Source organism: Lynx canadensis, chromosome B2, assembly GCF_007474595.2.
Source record: "Lynx canadensis isolate LIC74 chromosome B2, mLynCan4.pri.v2, whole genome shotgun sequence".
NCBI classification, from domain to species: Eukaryota; Metazoa; Chordata; class Mammalia; order Carnivora; family Felidae; genus Lynx; species Lynx canadensis.
In genome coordinates, this window is record NC_044307.1 from 15,529,146 (window position 1) to 15,551,793 (window position 22,648).

General features: G+C 47.3%; 1 protein-coding gene across 7 annotated transcripts in view; it reads right to left on the bottom strand.

Annotated features, from left to right (window-relative positions):
* Positions 1–22,648, bottom strand: part of PHACTR1 (phosphatase and actin regulator 1) — a 567,248-nt gene that overhangs the window by 197,767 nt on the left and 346,833 nt on the right. For all 7 annotated transcript variants that reach the window (XR_004343598.1, XM_030314831.2, XM_030314829.2 and 4 more), the window contains one exon: positions 18,657–18,821. Coding sequence is in view for 6 of the 7 variants with exons in the window: in XM_030314831.2 (XP_030170691.1) it covers positions 18,657–18,821 (165 nt within the window). In the remaining variant the exon portion in view is untranslated. The remainder of the gene's footprint in view (positions 1–18,656; positions 18,822–22,648) is intronic.

A 22,648-nucleotide genomic window follows, 5' to 3' on the forward strand; every position in this document is an offset into this window, starting at 1 on the left:
AGCCCCCCTCTCCCCCACTGGATTTCCCACTGACCGCACTTCTAACTTAACACCACTACGCGGCTCTCTATCCCAACCCTGCTGAGCGTGAAGTCATTACTCTCCGTGTCACATCCCAACCTTTCCAGAAAGTTAGGGCCAAAAAAATACGCACACCCAATGCGCCGCTGAACCAAGTCTCCACCCTATAGTGTAAAAGTATAGAAGAAGGATTCACTACTTACGCAGGGGCCAGTGGCAGGGTTATTTGTAACAGCACACACTCAAGGGAACGCGGTACGGCGGATGACTGATTCTGAGCAAGAACCTTACCTCCATTAAAAAATTAAGGGGCGCCTCGGTGGCTCAGTCAGTTAAGCATCTAACTCTTGATCTCGGTTTAGGTCATGATCTCACAGGTTCGTGGGATCAACCCCTGCATCAGGCTCTGCACTGACAGCGTGGAGCCTACCAGGGATCCTCAGTCTCCTCTCTCTCTGCTCCTCCCCGCCCCCCCGCCCCGTAAGTAAATATTAATTAAAAAAATTTTTTTAAGTGCAAGAAAAAAAATGATACGAATGTGTTCATTTCAACTCTGTGAAACCATTAAGAAAGAACGTAAGCAAATGTGTATAAGTGATCGTAATTTGTAAGGGTGTCAGGTAAATTTTCTATTTTGAAACTTGAACGGAATCTACTATTTTCATTCAAATAACCTCTCTCAAATTTGCTATTTAGGATCGAAATACAAAATTATGACCATAATTACCTCATACCGGGATGCAGTCTGCGATGACTTGTTTAGAGACATTTTGTTAAAGACATGACGAGAATTCAACACACAAGAGCCCGCCAGCCTTTCCAGAACCACCAGAAACCGACAGGCCCATGGCCGTGAGTGAAGGCACACTATTGTGAGCATCTCTGTAAATATCCACCTGACCCAGATCTATCACATGATGTTTCAGCCGTTCACGAGGCAGGTGAGATTATCCTCATTGTAGTGGCACATCTCCTGGTGATGACTCTTCCCAGTTGTCCATGCATGAAGTAGAGTTTTGTGCGCTGATGGATAAATTGCATAACTTTTCTTTTCTAACATAGGGATCTGGTACTGTAAAATGAGGTTGTGGAATTATAGTTCATAGCCTGCTTCATACAATCGTCACAGAAACGTCTGGAGGCATAATTAGCACGGTTCTCAAACTACTGCATTAAACGACCCCTTCCTGTGTGTTGAGAAGCTAGTGAAAAGCCCTTTCCACGGCCTTCCCTGACAATTTGCAGAGGCAGCAAGCAGCTTCCTACAATCTCAGACCACCTCACAGCTCCCAAGAAGCCAGGAAATGTACAGCCTAGCCGCACGGCACAGAGCAGCCTTTCAGAGGACACGGAGATGTCGCAATGCCATATGGGAGACATTTATTCTCTTCAGAAACCCACACTTGTTTGAGGACAAAAATACAAAAACATTACAATAATCTTCCAGGCCAAACTTCTATCTGTCTGAACGTCATCAGCACTGCTCCCTGACTTTCCTCACGAAGACCCCTCACAACATTGCTTCATTATAACTCACTGTGATTGGATGGGAAGGTCCCCCCAGATGCTTGGGGTCAGCACCCACACCCTCCTTCCCCAGGTCAGACTGCCCCTCAGAGCAGGTGCCTGGTACCCAACACTTTCTTTCATGCATGTGACTTCATCAATACCTCACTCATTTTTATATTCACACGATGCCCCCGACCCAACTCTTCCCTGGGGAACAAAAAAAAGGAAGAAGGAAGACCTTTAAAACGGACCTTCACAAATCATTTGATTCCTATGTGGGCTCATGGTCTGTTTTTCTCCTAGGGTCCCTTGATATTTCTAGTCAAACAAACCCCAAATTCTAACTGCCTGACATCTTCCCTAAAACTTCTACAATTCAACAAGGAAATCAACAGCAACAAAAATCAATCAACTGACACGCGGGAATAACTCATTTATAGAGAGAGAGAGCGCGCTTGACAACGAGGGAGAGGGGCAGAGGGAGGATCTGAAGCAGGCTCCATGATCAGTGCAGAGCCCGACATGGGGGTCCATCCCAAGGCCCTGGGATCATGACCTGAGCTGAAATCAAGAATCAGACGCTCAACCGACTAAGCCACCCAGGCGCCCCAAGAACTCGGTTTTTTAAGAGACAAGTTAACAAACATCATGTAGGTATTTTTCTTTGTTTGGGGGACGCCGGCATTAGTCACTGAGATCATCGAGTCTTCTCTCCAACACTGTCTTCCTGATGAGATCAGCTTTCTGAATTCAAGCGTGTTCCACACCAATCTCACCTGGATGTATGTACATCTTAACCTTTTCACTCTTGATGCCTGAACATCAATTGGAACGGCGATATTTCCAAGCAAAGCCCAGGAGACTTTGAAGTGAGACAGGCTTGCGTCCAAGTCCTCTAGGGCTTTACCATTAACCAGCTGGGTAATCCGGGGCAAGTTACTGACCCTTCCTCAGCCTCATTATCCTCATCTATAAAACAGATGTTAGCCATAACAGACTTGTAGGACTAGAGAAGCCGTAAGAGCTGCACTGTGGCTGCTCTGGTATTTGTCATCCAGCACCCACTGATGACCCATTCATGACTGTCAGCTATTACCATCAGGATGTTTATAGTGCATCAAAGGCAAAGGGAAAAGGCCAGATTTTTCTGGGGAAACACGGGGGGGGGGGCCACGTGGACGTCTATATTAAAGTGGTAATGGAGGAAGAAAGGTGCAGGTGTCCAATCAGACCGGATACGGAAGTAAAATTGGGACTTGATTCCAAGATACCCCCAAAATGAATGAGGATTCATCTCATAGCGTCAGGGTGCTTTGGGAGGGGAAGCCCGTTAGGGCAGAAATGAGGCGTTTGGTGCCTACATACTTATTTGGGAGACAGTGGGAAGGTCTGCAGAGTGCTGGCCCCGGGGTGGAGATCTTCACAGAACTGAATTTCTGAGTTCAATGGCATTCTGCTCTTGGCCCCATGGCGACTGGAGTCCAATGCCACCCTATGGATGGAGCCAGCAAAGGTCTGAGAATTTAATGAACTTAGGAGACATCAGATCGTCAGGCAGGATAAATGAGTGCTCCAAGAAGAAGAGAGAAGGGAAAGAATGAGAGAGGGACTAGAGCTAGGGAAGAGGAGAAAAGACAGACAACAGCATTGCACATGAGGAGAGGTGACCAAGGCCAGTGAGAACGGGGTCTGCAACTGGGGAGACGCACGGGGCCTGCTGGCATGCAAGCAGGTGACAGGAACAGTCCAGAACCTCGGAGAGCAAGAGATACACCGAAGGAGACAGCACGAATTGTTGGTGGAAGAAACTGGCACGGGGACTGAATTTCTGATCAAGACACCAGCAGGAGTGCGGGAGGGGAAGCAGAGACACGGTCTGAGGGCTGGGAACAGAGCTGTTCCTTTCTGCAGAGACGCTATGGGACCCAACCAGCATTCATTCATTTAACCAAAATGTCAGGCCACAGAGCACCTTCTCGTGGTCTTAGGAGTCTCGGTTCCAAACGGTCCCTTCCACTTTGTCTTGTGAGTTAACTGGCAATTCTTTTCTGTTTGTAGAACAGAACTGGCCTCAGACTCTATGGCTTATGTGAGGCGGTCTTGGACAGAGTGACCAAGGCCCCCTCTTTGCCCAACACAGGTCTGTTTCATGCTTACCGTCTGTCCTCTTCTAAGCAGAAATGGCATCCCATTGTACCACCAAAAACGTCCACGTTTGGAAAATACAGTATACGGTCATCCTGTTTATACCTTTCTTTACCGTTGAGCGTTCTGACTTGCCACAGATCCCTGATTTTCACGTTATTTCCACCAACCACCCCCCGCCCGAACGCCTTTTTATAAATCACACATATTTTTGCCTATGGTGTAGCAAAGGACAAACAGGATGAAGTATTTCCTCAGAAGCCATTGTGTTTGTTCGCTTAATTGTAAATTCATAGAGAGGAGGAAATACTTTAGTGAGCTAACTCACTGGTACCTTAGGAAAACACGGGACAAGATCCAGCTTTGTGGAATTGTACGATGTGTCCAAAAGCAGGCTCCTACACCCAGGATCTAAACAAAACTACCTAAATCTAAGACAAGCTCACCAGAATTGTCACTTTGTACCTACACCATTTCCAAAGACAAAGTATAAAATAAGTCTTTCCTTATTCTTTGATGCTTGTTGGGTTTTGTTTGGTTTTTGTTTGCTTTTATTTTGAGAGAGAGAGAGAGAGAGAGAGAGAGAGAGGCACAGAGAGAATCTCACGCAGGCTCCACACTGTCAACATGAAGTCCAACACAGGGCATCGATCCCGCAACCGTAAGATCGTGACCTGAGCCAAAACCAAGAGGCGGACACCCAACTCTCTCCAAGAGCCACCCAGGTGCCCATCGATGGTTGGTTTTTAATGCATTTTCAGAAAAAAAGAAGTTACGACAGATAAAACTTACTTAGAATGTATTATGTGCGAGGTACTATTCTAAGAGCTTTCCAACACTAATTTCTTTTCCAACCCTCGCAACTTTATGAGGTGCCAGTGTTATTCCTATTTTCGACGAGGGAAATGAGCCCACAGAGTACAAATAACTTGCCTGAAGTAACCTGGGGGTTGGGCGGCTAGGTCTGCGCCCTAACCGGGCACTGAAGCACACCTCTTCTGATAAACACCGGATGGCTGGCGCCCTTTCGCAATCAGTTCCGCAAAGGTCCAGCTGTAAATCTAGCAACCGCTCCAGAAGCCTGTGTGACCAACATTCGCTTGCCTCATCTACACATACTCTGTTCCCAGATGCCGCAGAGCATACAGACGTCAAGTTCCGCTGAAAACCTGAACGTGATGGCTCTGAATGGTATTTTTCTGGAGCCCGTATCAACGTACTCTCTCTTAGCCATTCAACAAATAGAAAGCATGTGCCGTGGGCATGGCATTGAACCAGACGCTGTGAGGCACAAAGATGTGTAAGATATTAACGGCGACCGTTAAGGGCATTCAAGAAAGACTCACGCTGTGACTTCCATCGTCAGTTTTCATTGATGAACTCCTTCTTCCTTCACATTTTGGCTTTACAGAGATGGTGTCAGGGAAGGAAACTGTCCTAGGACATCCCTGTTAAGTGTAGATGAACTCCATGTTCCAAAGCACTCATGAATCACGAGTGCCCATTCTCATGGATCCGAAATGCAACACAGGTGATAAGACTACAGGCTGGGTTCAAATTCTGGCTGTGCCATTGCTAGCTAGAAATTATTCAGCCCCTCCAAGCCTCAGTAAAATTTGCCTCTCCTCTTTCAGCTCTCGTCAACAGGGGGACTCATATAGTTGGCAGCTACCTCCCTGACTTTTTAGTTCAATATGTACTTATTAGGCACCCACTATGTCAGGTGTTTGCTCAATCCCGGGAGATGAGGAAAAGGCAGGGTCTCTGTCATTAGGGATTTTATAGTCTTGCCACCTAAGAGTGATGGATATAGCTCACTTGAAGAGGAAACAATGACATCTTTACCATCGCAACCCTAGGAAGGTACTGATGTCCAGAGTCTTTAGCCTGTATTTATTAGAGACTTTTTTCTTTTTTTTTTAACTGGGCCATTAAGTCTATTTTGCCTTCCAACTCCGAGGTGTTCCCTCTGAGGGTCATGATGGATCTGCAGGTAAGAATATTCTTTGCCTGTCCATGCTCAGCTCCTTTCTTAAACTGAAGCCTCCAGGGGCAGCTGGGCAGCTTAATTGGTTAAGCGTCCGACTTCAGCTCAGGTCATGATCTTGCAGTTCGTGAGTTCGAGCCCCGCGTCGGGTTCTGTGCTGATGGCTCCGAGCCTGGAGCCTGCCTCGGATTCTGTGTCTCCCTCTCTCTCTGTCCCCCCCGCCCCCACTTGCGTTCTGTCTCTCAAAAATGAATAAACATTTTTAAAAAATTAAAAAAAAAAAAAAGAGAAAGAAAGAAACCGAAGCCTCCAATCACCCAAAGAGAACGTGGGATCTAGCCAGATGCTGAAGGCTAGACAGCTTGCTTTGATGATTTCTTATTAACATCAGATGCTAAATAGCGCTCCGATTATTCGCATGTTTGTTTTTCCTAGTCACAAGTAATGTCATTACTGCAAAATGTGTGGAAATATATTTATTTGGCTTAACAGTCACTGTGCTGACGTTTCTATTTCCCTTGGAATGCTACAGCCATGTTAAGGCAAACCTGGCATTGTGGTAGAGTCCAACCAATCATAAGAAAACACCTCCTTCCAGCTCATTTCCCATTTGGGGGACGACTACCTATTTCTCCTTCTCCCTCCTGGCCAAACCTCTTAAAAGAAGCCTGCTTCCTCTGGGGCGCCTGGGTGGCTCAGTCGGTTAAGCATCCGACTCTCGTTTTCAGCTCAGGTCATGATCTCACAGTCCATGAGTTCGAGCCCGGGCGCGTTGGGTTCTGCACTGACAGCGTGGAGCCTGCTTGGGATTCTCTCTCTCTCTCTCTCTCTCTCTCTCTCTCTCTCTCTCTCTCTGCCCCTCCCCCACTCACGCTGTCTCTCTCAAAAAACAAACTTTAAAAAATAAAGAAGTCTACTTCCTCTTCTCTCGTTCACGCCTCAACCACAGGCTATCTCAATCCCAGCCAGGTGGGTTCCCCAAAACCGCTCTCCCCAGAACACCAATGACGAGTTGTCACTCAACACACAGGACGCTCCTCTGTCCTTGCCATCCCGTCAGGACCTGCCAGAGTGGACCCTTCTCCTTTCCTGAACACCTTCCTGTTCTGCACAGGTGATAACTACCAGCTCCTCCCGGTTTTTTTTCCTAGCTCTCCAGCGGGCCTCGCCTGTCTTCCGGAAGCTTCCACTGCCTCTGCACATAACTTACAGGGCGGTGGTCTTCCGGGTGCTCTTCTGCAGCCCTTCTGTGCTTCTCACTTTGTATCTTCACCTTGGAGTTCCCACCCCAGGGCTTCAAACGAATAAGCAGGCACGCATGACTTCCAGATCTCTCCTGATCTCAGTTCTCTACATCCAGTAGCCTTCTATCTTGGGCATCTTGGAAGCACATGAAAGCCACCCTACCCCGAAATAAATCAATTCCCCCACCAACCCACTCATCTTCAGTGTCCCCGATGGAGTGAGTGGTGCCTCTACCCATCTTACTACTCGGTGAGAAGACAGACTGGTGCTTTCCTCTTCCCTCACCCTCCCCATCCGACCTGTGCTCATTCTGTCTCCCAAACATCTCTTGCAACGGTCCACAGTCTTCGGTGCCTAATGCCCCCATCCTAGTCTGGGACTGTCTTCATCTTTCCCCAGCCTTACAACCAACCACCTGCTTCCTCCCACCAACAGCATCCTTGTGACCCACATCAACAGGAATGCTCAAAATCCCACTTGATTCCATGAGAGCAAGGAGGGGTCTCCTTAAGCGTATCACAGTCTCCTCTCATTCCACAAATACATACAAGCAGTTATATTATGAAGCTGACGACAATATTTGGTCGCACTCCAAACTTTGCCCAGGCTCGAAGAATGATCTTGCTAAAAGGCAAGTCCTCCAACGGCTTCAGTAGGATGGGGCACTGAGGTCAAGTCCAGACTCTGTAAGAGACCCCGTGAGGCCCTTCACAAGCAGATCCTTGCAGATCCTTCTTTCTCCTCATTTTTCACTACTCTCTGCTTCTCCCCCTCAGCAATCCTTCTCAAACCCAAGCCTCTCTTTTAAGCTGTGGATTGGCAATCTCTCCTCCTCTCTTCTCCAGACGCTCCTACACTTTTCTTTCCACCAGGAGAGAAGACTTCCTCACATTCATTGCCTCAGGCTTTGGTTAAACAACCATTTCTCTGGGGCACCTGTCCTGGTAACTTGTAACTCAGCTGGGTTTGTCTAATTTGAGGGTTTTTTTTTTAATGTTTATTTTTGAGAGAGACAGAGAGAAAGGGAGACACAGAATACGAAGCAGGCTCCAGAATCTGAGCTGTCAGCACAGAGCCCAACGCTGGGCTCGAACTCATGAACCACAAGATCATGACATGAGTTGAAGTCGGACACTTAACTGACTGAGCCACCCAGGCACCCCTGTCTAATGTGAGTTCCTGGAGCCCCCGTGTGTCTCCTCTAATATCACAGACACTTGACTGTAATTGCTGGTTTTATTATCTATTTTTCCCTCAAGATCACAACCTTTGGGAGGCAGGGGTCAGATATCTACTTGTGGTATTTTGGGGGATAATGGCAGTGCCTGGCACATAAATCAATGCAACCTGCCAAGCTGCTATCCTTACTGAACCCTCCACGGCTCACAGACGTTTAAAAACCTAAGCTCTGACCAAGTAGATAACGTTACCTTGTTAGTTTGAAACGGGGACTCCACGGGACCACTGACGTTAGGGTACGAAGGCCTATGCCATCTCTCTCGCAAGGGCACATGTGTCTGTTCAACAGCCTCAATGTTTGCAATATACCGATTTCACCCCTCTGCCTGAGTGGGACGAATACGAACTTCCCGCTCCAGAGCTGTGCCAGCGATGGTCCCCAGGGCCCTCACAGTGGGCAGAGCTGGTCTTATGCTGGATATAGAGGCAGTGATTCCATTTGCTAACAGTGCTCTTTAATCCTATGCTACAAAAAGGATGTCGACGTAAGCCTCCATGAAAACCGTAGGGTTTCTCTCTCTCCTCCAAGAAGCATATGCACTGCCCTTATCACAGGACAAGCTAGGAATCCCTAGTGGACAGGAACTGGCAGCGTGGGGTTCACCTGCCAACCAACCACCCCGGATCTCAGCGACAGGCTCCTTCTGAAGAGCTCAGAAGCCCATCACACCAAGTCCAAAGGCGGAATCCAATTCCAATTTAGACGATCGTCATTACCCAAGGAGTGTTATTCAAAGAACAACACTTCCAGAGATACGGGCTTGCCAGGAAGGGATTCCTGGAGACTAGTGATTCCTAATGTCATCAATGACTCTGGTGAATTGGTGCAAGAAATAAAGGAAGCAGAGTCCGGCCCTGAGGGAAAGGGCAGCCAGCAACCAGATGAAGTAGTGAGCTAACAAGCCAGGCTTCAGGGCTGGCTCTTGTTGGGCTGGGAGCTTTGGAGTGAGGAGAACCTACCGCAGAAGAGCAGATGGGCTCACTGAGAGGAGCTCCGTGCTCATGAGACTGCCTGCAAGTGTCCCGCCCAAGGACACCGTGACCCCAGTATCGGGTTGTACGGAAAACGCTAGGCAAAAGCGTGTGGGCTATTCCTGGACCCCGTCACGAACATGAGGGGAGTTTCCAGTGTATTCAGGCCTGGCCCTTCACTACTGCTAGCAGTTAGGGGGGCTCACACCAACAGACTGCTATCAGGATTCACGGGTCCCCGGTCATGTGACAGGGGACCAGGTCATCAATTACCCCTATTGCCAAGTTGTGGTCTTAGCCCAACACTAAGGAGGTAGACGTGCCCAAAGGTGCAGTGAACGATTAAAAAGCAACCTCTGGTTCTCTATGAATCGGGCTGTGGTCCTTTAAAGGTGTGATGGACTGAAACACCTCACTTTGGAAAAAGAAAATAGAGAATCTTTCTAAGAAAATGTTAGGTGAGTAATCAGTTGAATGCTAAAACCAAAGAGAAAAGTTCCATTTATTTATTTATTTATTTATTTTTAAATGTTTTTTTTTAACGTTTATTTATTTTTTTGAGAGACAGAGACAGAGCATGAGCTGGGGACAGAGAGGGGGAGTCACAGATTCCGAAACAGGCTCCAGGCTCTGAGCTTTCAGCACAGAGCCCAACGTGGGGCTCAAACTCATGAACCATGAGATCATGACCTGAGACGAAGTTGGCCTCCCAACCAACTGAGCCACCCAGGCGCCCCCCATTTATTTTTTTTAAGTTGATTTATTATTTGAGACAGAGAGAGAGAGAGAGAGAGAGAGAGAGAACACATACACAAACAGGGGAGGGGGTGAGGGCAAGGGAGAGAGAGAATCTCAAGCAGACTCCTTGCCCAGCATGGAGCCCAACACAGGGCTCGAACTCACAAACCATGAGATCATGACCTGAGCCAAAATCGAGCGTTGGTCAGTTGACCGACTAAGCCACCCAGCCCTCCCTTTTGTTCCACCATTAAAGACGGCAAGTTAAATCGGCACAAAATTTGGCAAATAAGATATGTGTCTATTAGTGGATCGGATCGTTTACCACATTTTAAACAATTTCCTGACTTATTCCTCCACCCCTCAGCCACCAGTTCCGTGGTTTTAGTCTGTGTTTTAGGTCTACTTTGAACATCCCCAATTCAAGACACAGCTGTGTACCCAGAGGCTCCCGCCATTCTAGCTTGCTTCTGGCAACCGGTCCCATGGATTGTTTTCAAATTCGACTCCTTGGAACCTAAAGTCTATGCGCTTTTCTCACTGGGCTCAATTCACTGGGCCTTTGCTTTTTCATCCAATCCAGAGTCAATACTGTAGCGGGTTAAACTGTATCCACACAAAAGACGTGTTTAAGCCCTAACACCGTGCCCATGTGTGTGACCTCATTTAGAAATAAGGTCTTTGCGGGGTGCCTGGGTGGCGCAGTCGGTTAAGCGTCCGACTTCAGCCAGGTCACGATCTCGCGGTCCGTGAGTTCGAGCCCCACGTCGGGCTCTGGGCTGATGGCTCAGAGCCTGGAGCCTGTTTCCCATTCTGTGTCTCCCTCTCTCTCTGCCCCTCCCCCGTTCATGCTCTGTCTCTCTCTGTCCCAAAAATAAATAAACGTTGAAAAAAAAAATTTAAAAAAAAAAAAAAGAAAGAAGGTCTTTGCAGATATTATGGAGTTAGAGGTCCCTGGATGATTCAAGATGATCCTGGATAGAGGATCCAATGTCTGATGTTTTTCTAAGAGAAAGGAGAGGGCCCCCGGCGACACAAAGAGACACGGGGGAGAGGTCACGTGCAGACAGGGGCAGGGACTGGAGTGATGGAGCTACAAGCCAAGGGACAGCTGGCTGAGGACAGCCCAGCAGCCACCAGGAGCTAGGAGAAAGGCATGGAACATTTACACCACCACTCCCACCGCCCCGCCCCCAGCTTCCAGGAGGAACCAGCCTTGCTAACACCTTGATTTTGGACTCTGGATCTTCAGAACTGTGAGACAACACGTTGCTGTAGTTCTAAGCCACAAGCGTGTAGTGATTTGTTACTGCAGCCCTGGGAAACGAATACAGACGCCCGAATCGCCTCTGCTCCCCGCCCCCCTTCTCCATCCATCTGGCAAAATGTCAGCACTTGATGGACCCAACTGTCTACCTCATCCAGAGCTGTACTTGGACAGCCAAAGCCACTGAAGCAGTCACTGGTGCCACGTAGAGCCCTAATCTGAAATTGGCCTGACTCTGCACGTCCCTGTCCTCCCGTCCCCATGAAGAAATGAGCAGACTTATTATCTGGAAAAGAGCAGCCGCCAGATGGGGCCAAGCCAGACTCCCGCCCTGTGCAGCCAGACCCTCTGGTGGCCTGGTTATTTCACGCGGGAGTTTCCATGCCTTTGCTGATTCGAGCCCTGCAATCTGTGCCTTGTATCCCCCCTCTGCCCCTAGCTTCTCAGCACCTTACCCACCTGCCTCGTCTTGTCTATCTTCCTCCTCGTCCTCTCTACCGGATCCCTCACGCCCGCTTCTCACCCTTATGTCACTTTTCCTGTACGATGACAACCAATCAGAAGGCACACACAGACAGCCCCTCGCAATCCAAGCACACGCACAAGCCCCTATAGACACACGTACGTTTCTTCCAGCATCTCTCCCGTACTATGACTTCTTCCTACTTCACAGCCAGACTCCTCCGAAAGCTCACTCCCATCTTCCCCCGTTTTCTATGAATTTCTCACTCCACACTAATCTGACATCTCTCCCCAAATAATCCACCCAGACAGCTTTTGCTAAGTTGTCAATGATGAGCTCCAGCTGATCAGAATCACCCACACCAGACAATGTTCTTCCGCACCACCCCAGCCCCCTCACGGCACTGAACGTGGCTCATCACACCCTCCTTGAAACACTTTCCACTCCTGGCTCCTGTCACACCACATTCTTCTGTTTTTCCTCCTACCTCTCTAGCCACTGCCTTCTCTCTTTTTTTTAAATCGAAGTGCAACCATACGGTGCTAGGTTACGTTCAGGTGTACAACGTCATGATACATTTCGGGGCGCTCATCAAGATAAGCACCTGATCCCCTTTATTTCACCCACCCCCACCTCACCCTTTGACAACCACCAATTAAAAAAGGGGCAGAGGACCCGAAGAGACATTTTTCCCAAAAAACCCATGGAGATGGCCAACAGACACAAGAAAAGATACTCAACATCACCCATCACCCCAGGGAAATGCAAATTAAAACTACAATGAGATTACCACCTTACACCTGCCAAAGTGACTAAGCAAACAACCAAAGCAAAAAAAAAACCCTTGTGCTCTGTTGCGGGGGACGTACACTGGTACAGCCACTGTGGAAAACGGTATGGAGGTTCCGCAAAAAATTAAACATAGAAATACTGGGCCACCTGCCTGGCTCGGTCAGTAGGGCATGCGACTCTTGATCTCACGGTTGTGAGTTCAAGCCCCACATTGGGTATAGAGATTAAACATAAAATCTAAAAAAAAAAAAAAAAAAACAACAGAAATGCCCTATGATCCAGTAATCCACTCCTGAATATCTACCCGAGGAAAACGAAACCACTAATTTGAAAAGATACATGCATCCACAAGTTTATCGCAGCGTTGTGCACAACGGCCAAGATATGGAAGCAGCCAAACTGTCCATGGATAGATGGATGGATAAAGAAGACGGGGTGTACGTATACAATGGACCATTACTCAGCCATAAAAAGAAGGAGATCTGGGGCGCCTGGGCAGCTCCGTCAGTTGAGCGTCCGACTTCGGCTCAGGTCATGATCTCGCGATTTGTGAGTTCAAGACCCGCGTTAGGTCCTGTGCTGACAGCTCAGAGCCTGGAGCCTGCTTCGGATTCTGTCTCCCTCTCTCTGCTCCTCCCTGTTCTCTCTCTCCCTCTCTCTCAAAAAAATAACATAAAATAAACATTAAAAAATGTTTATGATAAAATAACATAAAAAAAAGAAAGAGACTGTCATGTGCAGTAACATGGATGGAGCGAGAGGGTATAATGCGAAATGAAATACGTCAAAGTCACTGCCTTCCGATTCTCCTTTGTAAGTTCATACTCCTCTTTCGGTCACTAGTAATGATAGTCTTCCTTTGTCTTTAAGACTGTCTTTGGCCGTGTTTTCTTTCCATTCTTTCTATTCTATACTAGTTCCTTAGACCATTTCCTACATGGGCATCACTCTAATTAACACGGATGTGCAAAGACCCAAGATTTATGGACCCAGTGCAGACGTCTTCGTTGCATTCCATATAATCAACTCCCAACTTTAGACATCACAAAACCAACTCAAATCTAACCTGCAATCAGAATTCCATCTCCCCCCCACCCCCGCCCGACGCACACACCCTCCCCCACTCCTTCAAACCTGCCACTCTCCCAAAATACTCATCTCAGGAAAGGCTACGACCATACCCCCTAACCCAACACTAGAGTATCAAACATGACCTTTCTCTCTGTCTCCCTCCAAAATCCAACTTGTCATTAAGTCCTGTCACTTGTCCCTTATAACACCCAAATTCATCTACTTCTACTAGCAAATATTAGTCCAGGTTAATGTCATCTGCACGTGGCCTAATTGGTCTTCCTGGAGCCACTCATACCCTTGTCTAATTTGCTGTGCAGGATGAAGGCCCAGTGACAGTCCACTCTTTGGTGACCTCTCCAGCCTCAGCTGATATCACACTCCTAGCTCTCTAATTCCCTAGCCACTGGTCTTTCTTGCTTTCCCAGCCAGTTCAACTCTATTTCTTCTACCACAGGGCCTTTGCACAGGCTGTTTTGCTGCCTGGAGTGCTCAATTTCCTTTTAAAAAAAATTTTTTTTTTAATGTTTGTTTATTTTTGAGAGAGAGGGAGTCAGAGTGTGAGAGGGGAAGGGGCAGAGAGGGGCAGACACAGAATCCGAAGCAGACTCCAGGCTCTGAGCTCTCAGCACAGAGCACGATGGGGGGCTCAAACTCGTGAACCATGAGATCATGACCTGAGCCGAAATCAGACGCTTAACCGACTGAGGCACCCAGGTGCCCCTGGAGGGCTCATTTTCTAGATTCTTGCTCCTCTCCCGGATTTCAGCTCAAATTTCTCTTCCTCAGGACAGTTTTTTTGGGCCCTCAGACTGAGCCAAATCTCCCTCTCCTTCTCCCAAATGAGTACCTCTCCTTCACTGCCCTTAACCACAACTGCGATCCTACCTGTATCCTTCTGTTTTGATCGCCTGCCTCCCCCCACTACACCGTGCGTGCCACAAGGTCACGGACAAGGTCTGGTTTTGCTCACCGTCGTATCCCCAGAGCAGGTACAGTTTCAGTATGCGTAGGTATTCAGTCACATTCTGTAAATTTTTTTTTTTTTTAATTTTTAAAAACATCACGTTGCTCAAGGCCCTAGGTACGAAGAAAAGCTTAGAAGCACAAAGGGAATTTTGGCACGTTGTAGATTTTCAGGGCCAACCCCCTGCAGCTTGTGATTTTCTGTCAAGAGGAAATAAAAGCATAATTCGGTGGCATCTTCATAGTTTATCCCTGCCAGTTCTATTTCTCTATAAATACAGTCCTCATTTTCAAGGAATGTGGAGAAGACGATTGCAGTGGACTATTTTGGGGAGGCGCTGGTCTGTTCTACTTCAGGGGGGCTATCACTTGTCTTTGTTCCCAGAGCAGCCGTGGCCAGCACTGCTGACTCCACGGAGGAAGCTGGGTGTGTCAGGCTAACTGCCTGGCAGGCCCTGGGCACGGCCTCTGAGGACAGGCTGCAAAGCCTGTAAAGTTCACCTCCAGGGGGACCCTTATTTTACGGTCTATCCATTACTGTTGTCTCCCTATGTCATGGCATGGTGATGTTCCAGTGTTTTCACCCCCACCCAGAGCGCAGGTCGGGGTCGTGGTGCTGCAGGCCTTGTCAGGACACTGGCCTTCCGCCTGGAATAGGAAGGCTGTATGAGCGGCGCGAGATGTGGAGATCTTCGAAAGAGTCAGGCAATCGTGGGGGCACCCGGGGGGCTCAGTGGGTTAAACGTCCGACTCTTGGTTTCGGCTCGGGTCATGATCTCACGGTTCATGAGTTCCAGCCCCCATGTCGGGCTCCGAGCTGACAGCACAGAGCCGGCTGGGGATTCTCACGCTCCCTCTCTCTCTGCCCCTCCCCTGCTCTCTCTCTCTCTCTCTCAAAATAAACACACTTCAAAAAAAAATCCATGCAATTGTTGATGCCAGAATTGAGGAAAACGTTGACATCATAATTTCCCAATGTAGTTTCCTTCCTGTTATACAACTTACAAAGGAAGATTTCTGGGCATGTCTCTGAAGATGTGCTATGCACAGACACTAACCTGAGACCCGGGAAACCACAGGATAGCTAATTATGGCAAATTATAAGGGCACTTCACTGTGGCAATAAAAACAGGCCAAGTATGGGCTACGTTAATGTCCTTTTCATATATTTTTTAAGAGCGCAATTTGAAATACAAATGCATAAAATGGATGTAACATACGGACTTCTTCTCTGTAGTTAAAACTGTGGACATTATCTGATATAGGAAAGAATAATATGTCTGCACACATACAAATCTATGAACACCAGCTAAAACTGGCCGACCATTAACAATCCCATCATCAAGCGACCCTCTTGTATACATAACGTTTGACTCTTATCGACTCGTAGGAAAGTGTGCACTTTCAACTCCTACTTGAATATACATACAATTTATCATCTTATGAGCCCTTATGCTGCCATTTTTTTTTTTTCCTCCTCTGGGCCAAGAATTGGCACAAGTCTCTCCTTTCCAAAAATGAGGAATAATATTTTCCTTATCCAGTTAAGTACAAAGTATACTGAAGTGTAAACCTCGACTTTTTTTTCTTTAAACTGGAATAGTTTCACTCATTCCATGTACCCATCCATCTATTTGGATATAAAGATATTCCACAGTACATCCCTCTACCTTTTCTACTTTAGGAGCTGAATGTCTCTTAAAGAAAAAAAAAAAAAACACTACATACAAACACCGCATTCAATTGCCAAGTTAATCAGTTAGGCCAGAGGGATGATAAGAACTTGCTAAGAATAGTTAATGATAAAAACGATTCAAACTGCAACTCTGCCCGTCATGTGTTTTTTTTTTTCCTCCCCTAAATGAACAAAGTGCTCAACGTTTTCATGATCCGTGAGTAATGTGATGTCACTGTTTTTGCATCTGTCAAAGGACTAGTTGTCCAACATCCCGAAGAAGTCAGCACGCCTGATCTTTGCATGCAGGAAGCATCCAAGCTTTACCTTAAGGTCTTGCCAAATGGACAAAACAAAGCTCTTGATTTGCCGGGAGGAAAGGCATCTACCAACACCCTCATTAGGGGATTCGTGCTGACGAATGGCCATTCGTTAATTGCATGTTTGTTTTATCATGAGCCATTTTCCACAGCAAAGTCAGGAAGACCGTCATAAGGAATCTCGTGGAAACGGTTATTTTTTCCAGTGCTTACAGAACGCTCCCTTTTTCTTTCTTGTTCAAGTGTCTTACACCTCACTGTGCCTAAAGGATATATTTAAGATTTCTCCTCTCGGAGGCCATGATCTAGTCTCACCCCAGCCGGGTGGACACGGGGGAGTCACCCACTGAGGTTTCTGCTTGCCCGTCAGTCTCTCAGTAGCGGTTAGAAATTCATGAAAGGCCTCCAGGTTTTAGTGCAGCTGTGCAATGACCACGAGGGTGCAGAACGCAGTCAGGTGAAGGGGCTCCGTCCCAGGGATGACAGTTTACAGATTCATGGAGTTCAGAGGTTCGCTCTAATCTCAAGAATTAACTTATTCTAGCAACAGGGGCATTGGGGCTTCCATCGAAGGAAGAGTCAGAAAACACGAACTTGAGATGTCCACAAGAACTGTTTAAGATGTCAAGACTTTTGGGGGCGCCTGGGTGGTTCAGTTGGTCAGGCGTCCAACTGTGGCTCAGGTCATGGTCTCGTGGTCTGTGAGTTCGAGCCCCGCGTCGGGCTCTCTGCTGTCAGCGCAGAGCCCGCCCTGGATCCTCTGTCCTCTCCCTCCCCGCCCCTCCCCTGCTCGGGCTCACTCTCCCTCAAATAGAGACAAACATTTTAAAAGACAAAAAGATTTCAAGACTTTTTGCAACTTTCCTGTGTTCGCTATTCTCTTTCGGGTTCCCCAAAGCAATCAGCGTTAAAATTCCCAGATCTGTGGACTCCAGCTCAGGTACAACAAGCACCCCATCTCCTACCTGAGGGTTAGTCCTGGGGGTGAGGAAAAGGAGGAGGGGAGGTGATGATCCTGAGGAGGGGAGAGGATAGGTTAAGTTTTTGAGGATGAAGGGGAAGGAGGAAATAAAGCCCTGGAGTGTAGGCCTGGAATGACCCGGGTATTCAATAAGCAAGAAGAGAACAAAACGAACAAAAAAAGCATCTGTGTAGCTGTTCCATCATCTTCTTTCCAATCCGACAGGGTGAAATCAGACCTCTTCCTGTATACACTTCCCTCTGCACACTCCTACTCATTTAAAATATATCCACATAGGGGCACCTGGGTGGCTCAGTCGGTTAGGTGGCCGACTTCGGCTCAGGTCACGATCTCGCGGTCCGTGAGTTCGAGCCCCGCGTCGGGCTCTGTGCTGACAGCTCAGAGCCTGGAGCCTGTTTCAGATTCTGTGTCTCCCTCTGTCTGACCCTCCCCTGTTCATGCTCTGTCTCTCCCTGTCTCAAAAATAAATAAACGTTAAAAAAAATTTAAAAAAAATGTAATTAAAAAATAAATAAATAAAATAAAATATATCCACATAGCATGCCACATAAACTCATAATTTTAAGTCACGTAAAGTACTATTCTTACCCCTCTTTTACAGATGGGAAAACTGAGATACAGAGTTGAATAAACTGGGCAAGGTCACATAACTACCAAGTATCAGAGCTGGGGCTTGAACCCACACAGTCTGACCCCAGAGTCTCTGCTCTGTACTCTCAGCGGTGCTGACTTTCCTCCGATCCCTTTGCTGTCCATTAAGCTGTCTCTGCCATTACCGTGATCTCTGTCTCCATTCTCCTGTGTTTTCCTGCCATGTCCAATAATCATTCATTCAAGATTTTTCCACCATGGCATCACCTACTCTCACGTGCCAAAGACCATACATAACTTATTTTCTGCTGTGTGCTGATTTTTACAGGAGCAGTAAAAATAAGGGTGAACAGTGAGAAACAGATTCTGAGGGGTGGAAAGAAAGCATTCTACTACAGAAAAGGTGGAGTTCTAAGCCCATATTTATAGATCCAATACAAGTGGCCGATTAAAAACACAACAACCAAAAACCTGAGACGCAAGAAAACACACAGGGATCCAAAAGCCATTTCCAATCGCCCTGCAGAATTATTAAACACAGGAGCAATTCTAGGGCTTGATTTTCCTTCCTTTGGTTCAGACAGCTCACAATAATTAAATTCTACTAATTAACATACAGAGTTGAAGTCAACAAACTCCCAATGCGAAACGAAGGAAAAAAAAATAATCTTACCTGCAGATGTGTGTTTGAACTTTTCACTTTTCTTCTTCCTCCACTTCCAGGGCTTGAAAATCCTCCCCAGGTTGGCAAACTTACTCCTCCTCCGGATGGGTGGGGTGTGGGTACCTGGCACGAGGGAGTCAGAACGCATGGCCGCCAGCCTCTCCACTTCCTCCGCTGTTTTCCCCGAGAAAGAGATGGAAATAGAGAGAGAGAGGGGGGAAAAAAAGTGTTAAAATGGGATCCTCACAGATGGCCAGCGTTTTCCATGGTTACAGATAACAGAAACCACATGACTGAGGCTCTGTTTCTCTTTTCTGCCTCGTGGGTTGGAAGTCACACCGACGGGTTCTAAAGGCTGGAGACGGTCCGTCAGAACCCTGAGGATCTGGGGCACCCCCAAATTTACCCAACCTCAACTCACACCAGAGGAAGAGGTCAATGAGGTGGCGGGAACAAACCCTCTTGACACATCAAGATTCCCCAACGAGGCAGGAAGAGGGCATTAGGAAGAGTCAAGCGACAGCCTGTGGAACGCCTGGTCCAGAAAGATCTCACCTAAGACTGGGCAGATGCCATCGCTGTAACACTGTCTGCTGAGACCAGAGGAGGGAGAGGAAGCATTGACCAACTGTCTGTTTCAACGCCAGTGTCTCCACTGCCATGACTCTCCTTCCCGCTTTGCCCAGAACCAAAGCAGCACTGGAATCTGTTGAGTGAGTGTCTCTACCTTGGATGGATGGATTGTAGAATCACTCACCCTTCAGCAGACTTTACAACTGCTCTAGCTCCTCTAGGGTTTTTTGTTCCTGGTGTTTTGCTTTAATAATAATAATAAGGGGCGCCTGGGTGGCACAGTCGGTTAAGCGTCCGACATCAGCCAGGTCACGATCTCGCGGTCCGTGAGTTCGAGCCCCACGTCGGGCTCTGGGCTGATGGCTCGGAGCCTGGAGCCTGTTTCCGATTCTGTGTCTCCCTCTCTCTCTGCCCCTCCCCCGTTCATGCTCTGTCTCTCTCTGTCCCAAAAATAAATAAAAAAAAAAGTTGAAAAAAAAAAAGAGAAAAAAAAATAATAACAATAATAATAATAATAATAATAATAATAATAATAAAGATTCTTAGAAATCGGGATCGGAGACTGACTTGAGGGGACACCTGGATTAATCCCAGTAACTTCACATGTGAGGACACGATGACCTTCAAACTCATAACGCCCAGCGGACACCTTCCTTAGAGGTCACAATCACCTTGACCTCCTTCATCACTTGTGAAGACATAACTCTTTTCCAACTTATGTGAGAATCTGCATACCCCAGTGAGGGACATATACCCAGGTTTGACTTTCTAAGACAGAAAGAATTAGAAAAAAAAAAATAATACTCCCCTTGGCAAAATCAGGAGGGTGAGAGACGCTCACTGTTCTAGAAAGTCAGGCTACACCTAGAGCCATGGGACTGATCCAAAACCACTCTGTTGGGCCTCTATCACCATCTTCGGAAAAATCACGCAGGCTTTGACAACACAGGCTTCCTCCGAAGCTCCGTCTCACGGCCTGGTAGTCTGCCTGAGACGGTTTTAACTCAAGAGACTCACTTACGCAAGAAATATATAGGGCATCTCCACCATGTGCCAGGCGGTGCGCTTGGTGACAGAGAGGACAGGTTGGCAAAGGCTCCTGACAGCAAGAATGAAGGGAAGTAGATGTATCTGGGAGATGTCAGGGAGTGAAACCAACAGGACATAGTGGGAGGGCCTGAGGAACAAGAGGTAGATCATTCCTAACGGCCAGACTCACGCCAGTAGAGTGACCCCCTTCGCTGACGGAAACAGGGAACACAGGGAAGGTGCAGGTTTGGTGTTGAGGGCAGCAACAATGTGGACGTGTTGCAAAGTGATGGCCCTTAAACCTCTGACTCCGTGGTTACATGCACGGCAGCTCCTTTTTTTTTTAATGTTTATTTTTGAAAGAGAGAGATAGAGCATGAGTGGGGGAGGGGCAGAGACAGAAGGAGACACAGAATCCGAAGCAGGATCCAGGCTCCCGGCTGTCAGCACAGAGCCCGACGCGGGGCTCGAACTCACAGACCGCGAGATCATGAGCTGAGCCAAAGTCGGACGCTTCACTGACTGAGCCACCCAGGCGCCCCGGAAATCATTCTCTTTAAATGGTATCTGCTGCTTGGGTGGGTGCTTCTTCAACAATGCTCAGTAGCTGAGTCGCTATAGGGAGATCAGCCTTGGAAGCCAAGCCCCCACGAGAAATATAATGGTAAGGGTGCAAGCCGGATAATTTCCAAATGTGGAAATTACACACTAGGGGTTTTTTGTGTCCAGGAAAGAAGCAAAGTCAAGACAGTCCAGTGATTTGATTTTCACAAGATCACTTTCTCTTTCACATCCATCACCTTGTTTCCTTGTTTCTTTCCTTCGTCTCCAATGAGTGTTGCTTGTCCAGATTTTGCAAGACTCCAAACCTACATTCCCAACCCCAGTCTCCAGCTTTCAAACCTATTTATTTTTTTAATGAAAAAAAAAATGTTCATGTTTGAGAGAGAGAATGCAAGTGAGGAAGGGGCAGAGAGAGAGAGGGGGACAGAGGATCCGAAGGGGGCTCTGTGCTGACCGCAGCGAGCCCGACGTGGGGCTCGAACTCACGAACCACAAGATCGTGACCTGAGCCAAAGTCAGATGCTTAACTGACGGAGTCACCCAGGCGCCCCAACCTGTATTTTACACTATCGCGAGAGGACTCTTCCAGAAGCCTGCTTTTCCCAGAAGTTTTCGGTGGCTTCCCGCAACTTACAGTAGAGAGTTCTGACTTTCTGTCTTGGCCTCTGGAGCTCCCTCTGAGTGGCTTGCCCAGAATTATCTGCTAGTTCCTCCCTCAACACACACGGTAGCCAAAATGGAAGTCTCGCTCAGCAACGGTCCCATCCTGGGATCTGCAGACCCCAACAGGCCATCATACACCACTGAAAATACATGCATGAGTTTGAGCCCGTCTTGGTATCTGCCCTTGGTTGGGAGAGTTTCTACCTTTCTTTTGATTCTCTAATCTAAGACACAATAGATAAAAAATTTTAAAGTACCCAGTTTGAGACTGCTCCAAATGTAGCCATCCTGAAATATCTTCTATGAAAGGTTTGATAAAGGAAGAGATTATATACTGAATCCCTCAAAAAAAAAAAAAAAGAAATCAAGGTGTAAGTTATTCAGGACTGGTACTGAGATTTGCTCTCCCAGTTGACATCCAGTGATAATTTGTTAAATAATCTGAGGACATTTGATTCGGTCCGTTGACACCACGTCTTGCGAAGGGTAAAATCAGACTCGCTAGCTGCCTTAAGAAAAATGTACCACCAGGACCAAAAGGCGGTGTCATAATCACATCTGTTGGAAAATGAATAAAAATTATTCTGAAATTACATTAAAATAATTACAAGAAATTAGGAGTGCCTTGGAAAAACCCAGAGTGGCAAGGAGCTGACAGAGTTTTCTAAAGGTGTAATTAGAACTCCATAGTTAAATGGATCTTTAATAAGTACATTATGAAATGCAGGGTGTTTAGCCTGTTTAAGTACAGATTATTGAGCCGACTGGATTACTCTGATTTATAGTTTCATCAGCCACATTACATTCTCCCCCAATTCACTTGACAATAGCGGTTGGTTCCCAGCCTGTCTACTTTGCCACTGGATAAGGAAATTTAGGAGGTTAACGGTGAGGATTGGCACCCTAGGGTAAGGATGGGGAGAAAAGCAACAGAAAGTAAAACAGAACTCCGAATAAAGTGGTCTCCAAGGTCGCGGAAGTACGGGAGAGAACAAGATGGGGACCAGGGGACAGGAAGGGCACACAGGCCAGGCGCGTTGAATACAACAGTCTTCTTTTGCCACAGATGATGAAAAGGCTCCTTTGCCCAAGCCCACTGCTCTGGAACGTGGCTTCCTCATGCTGCAGAGAGAGGAGACAGCTGTCCGGAGAAACTGCTCACTTAGACATGA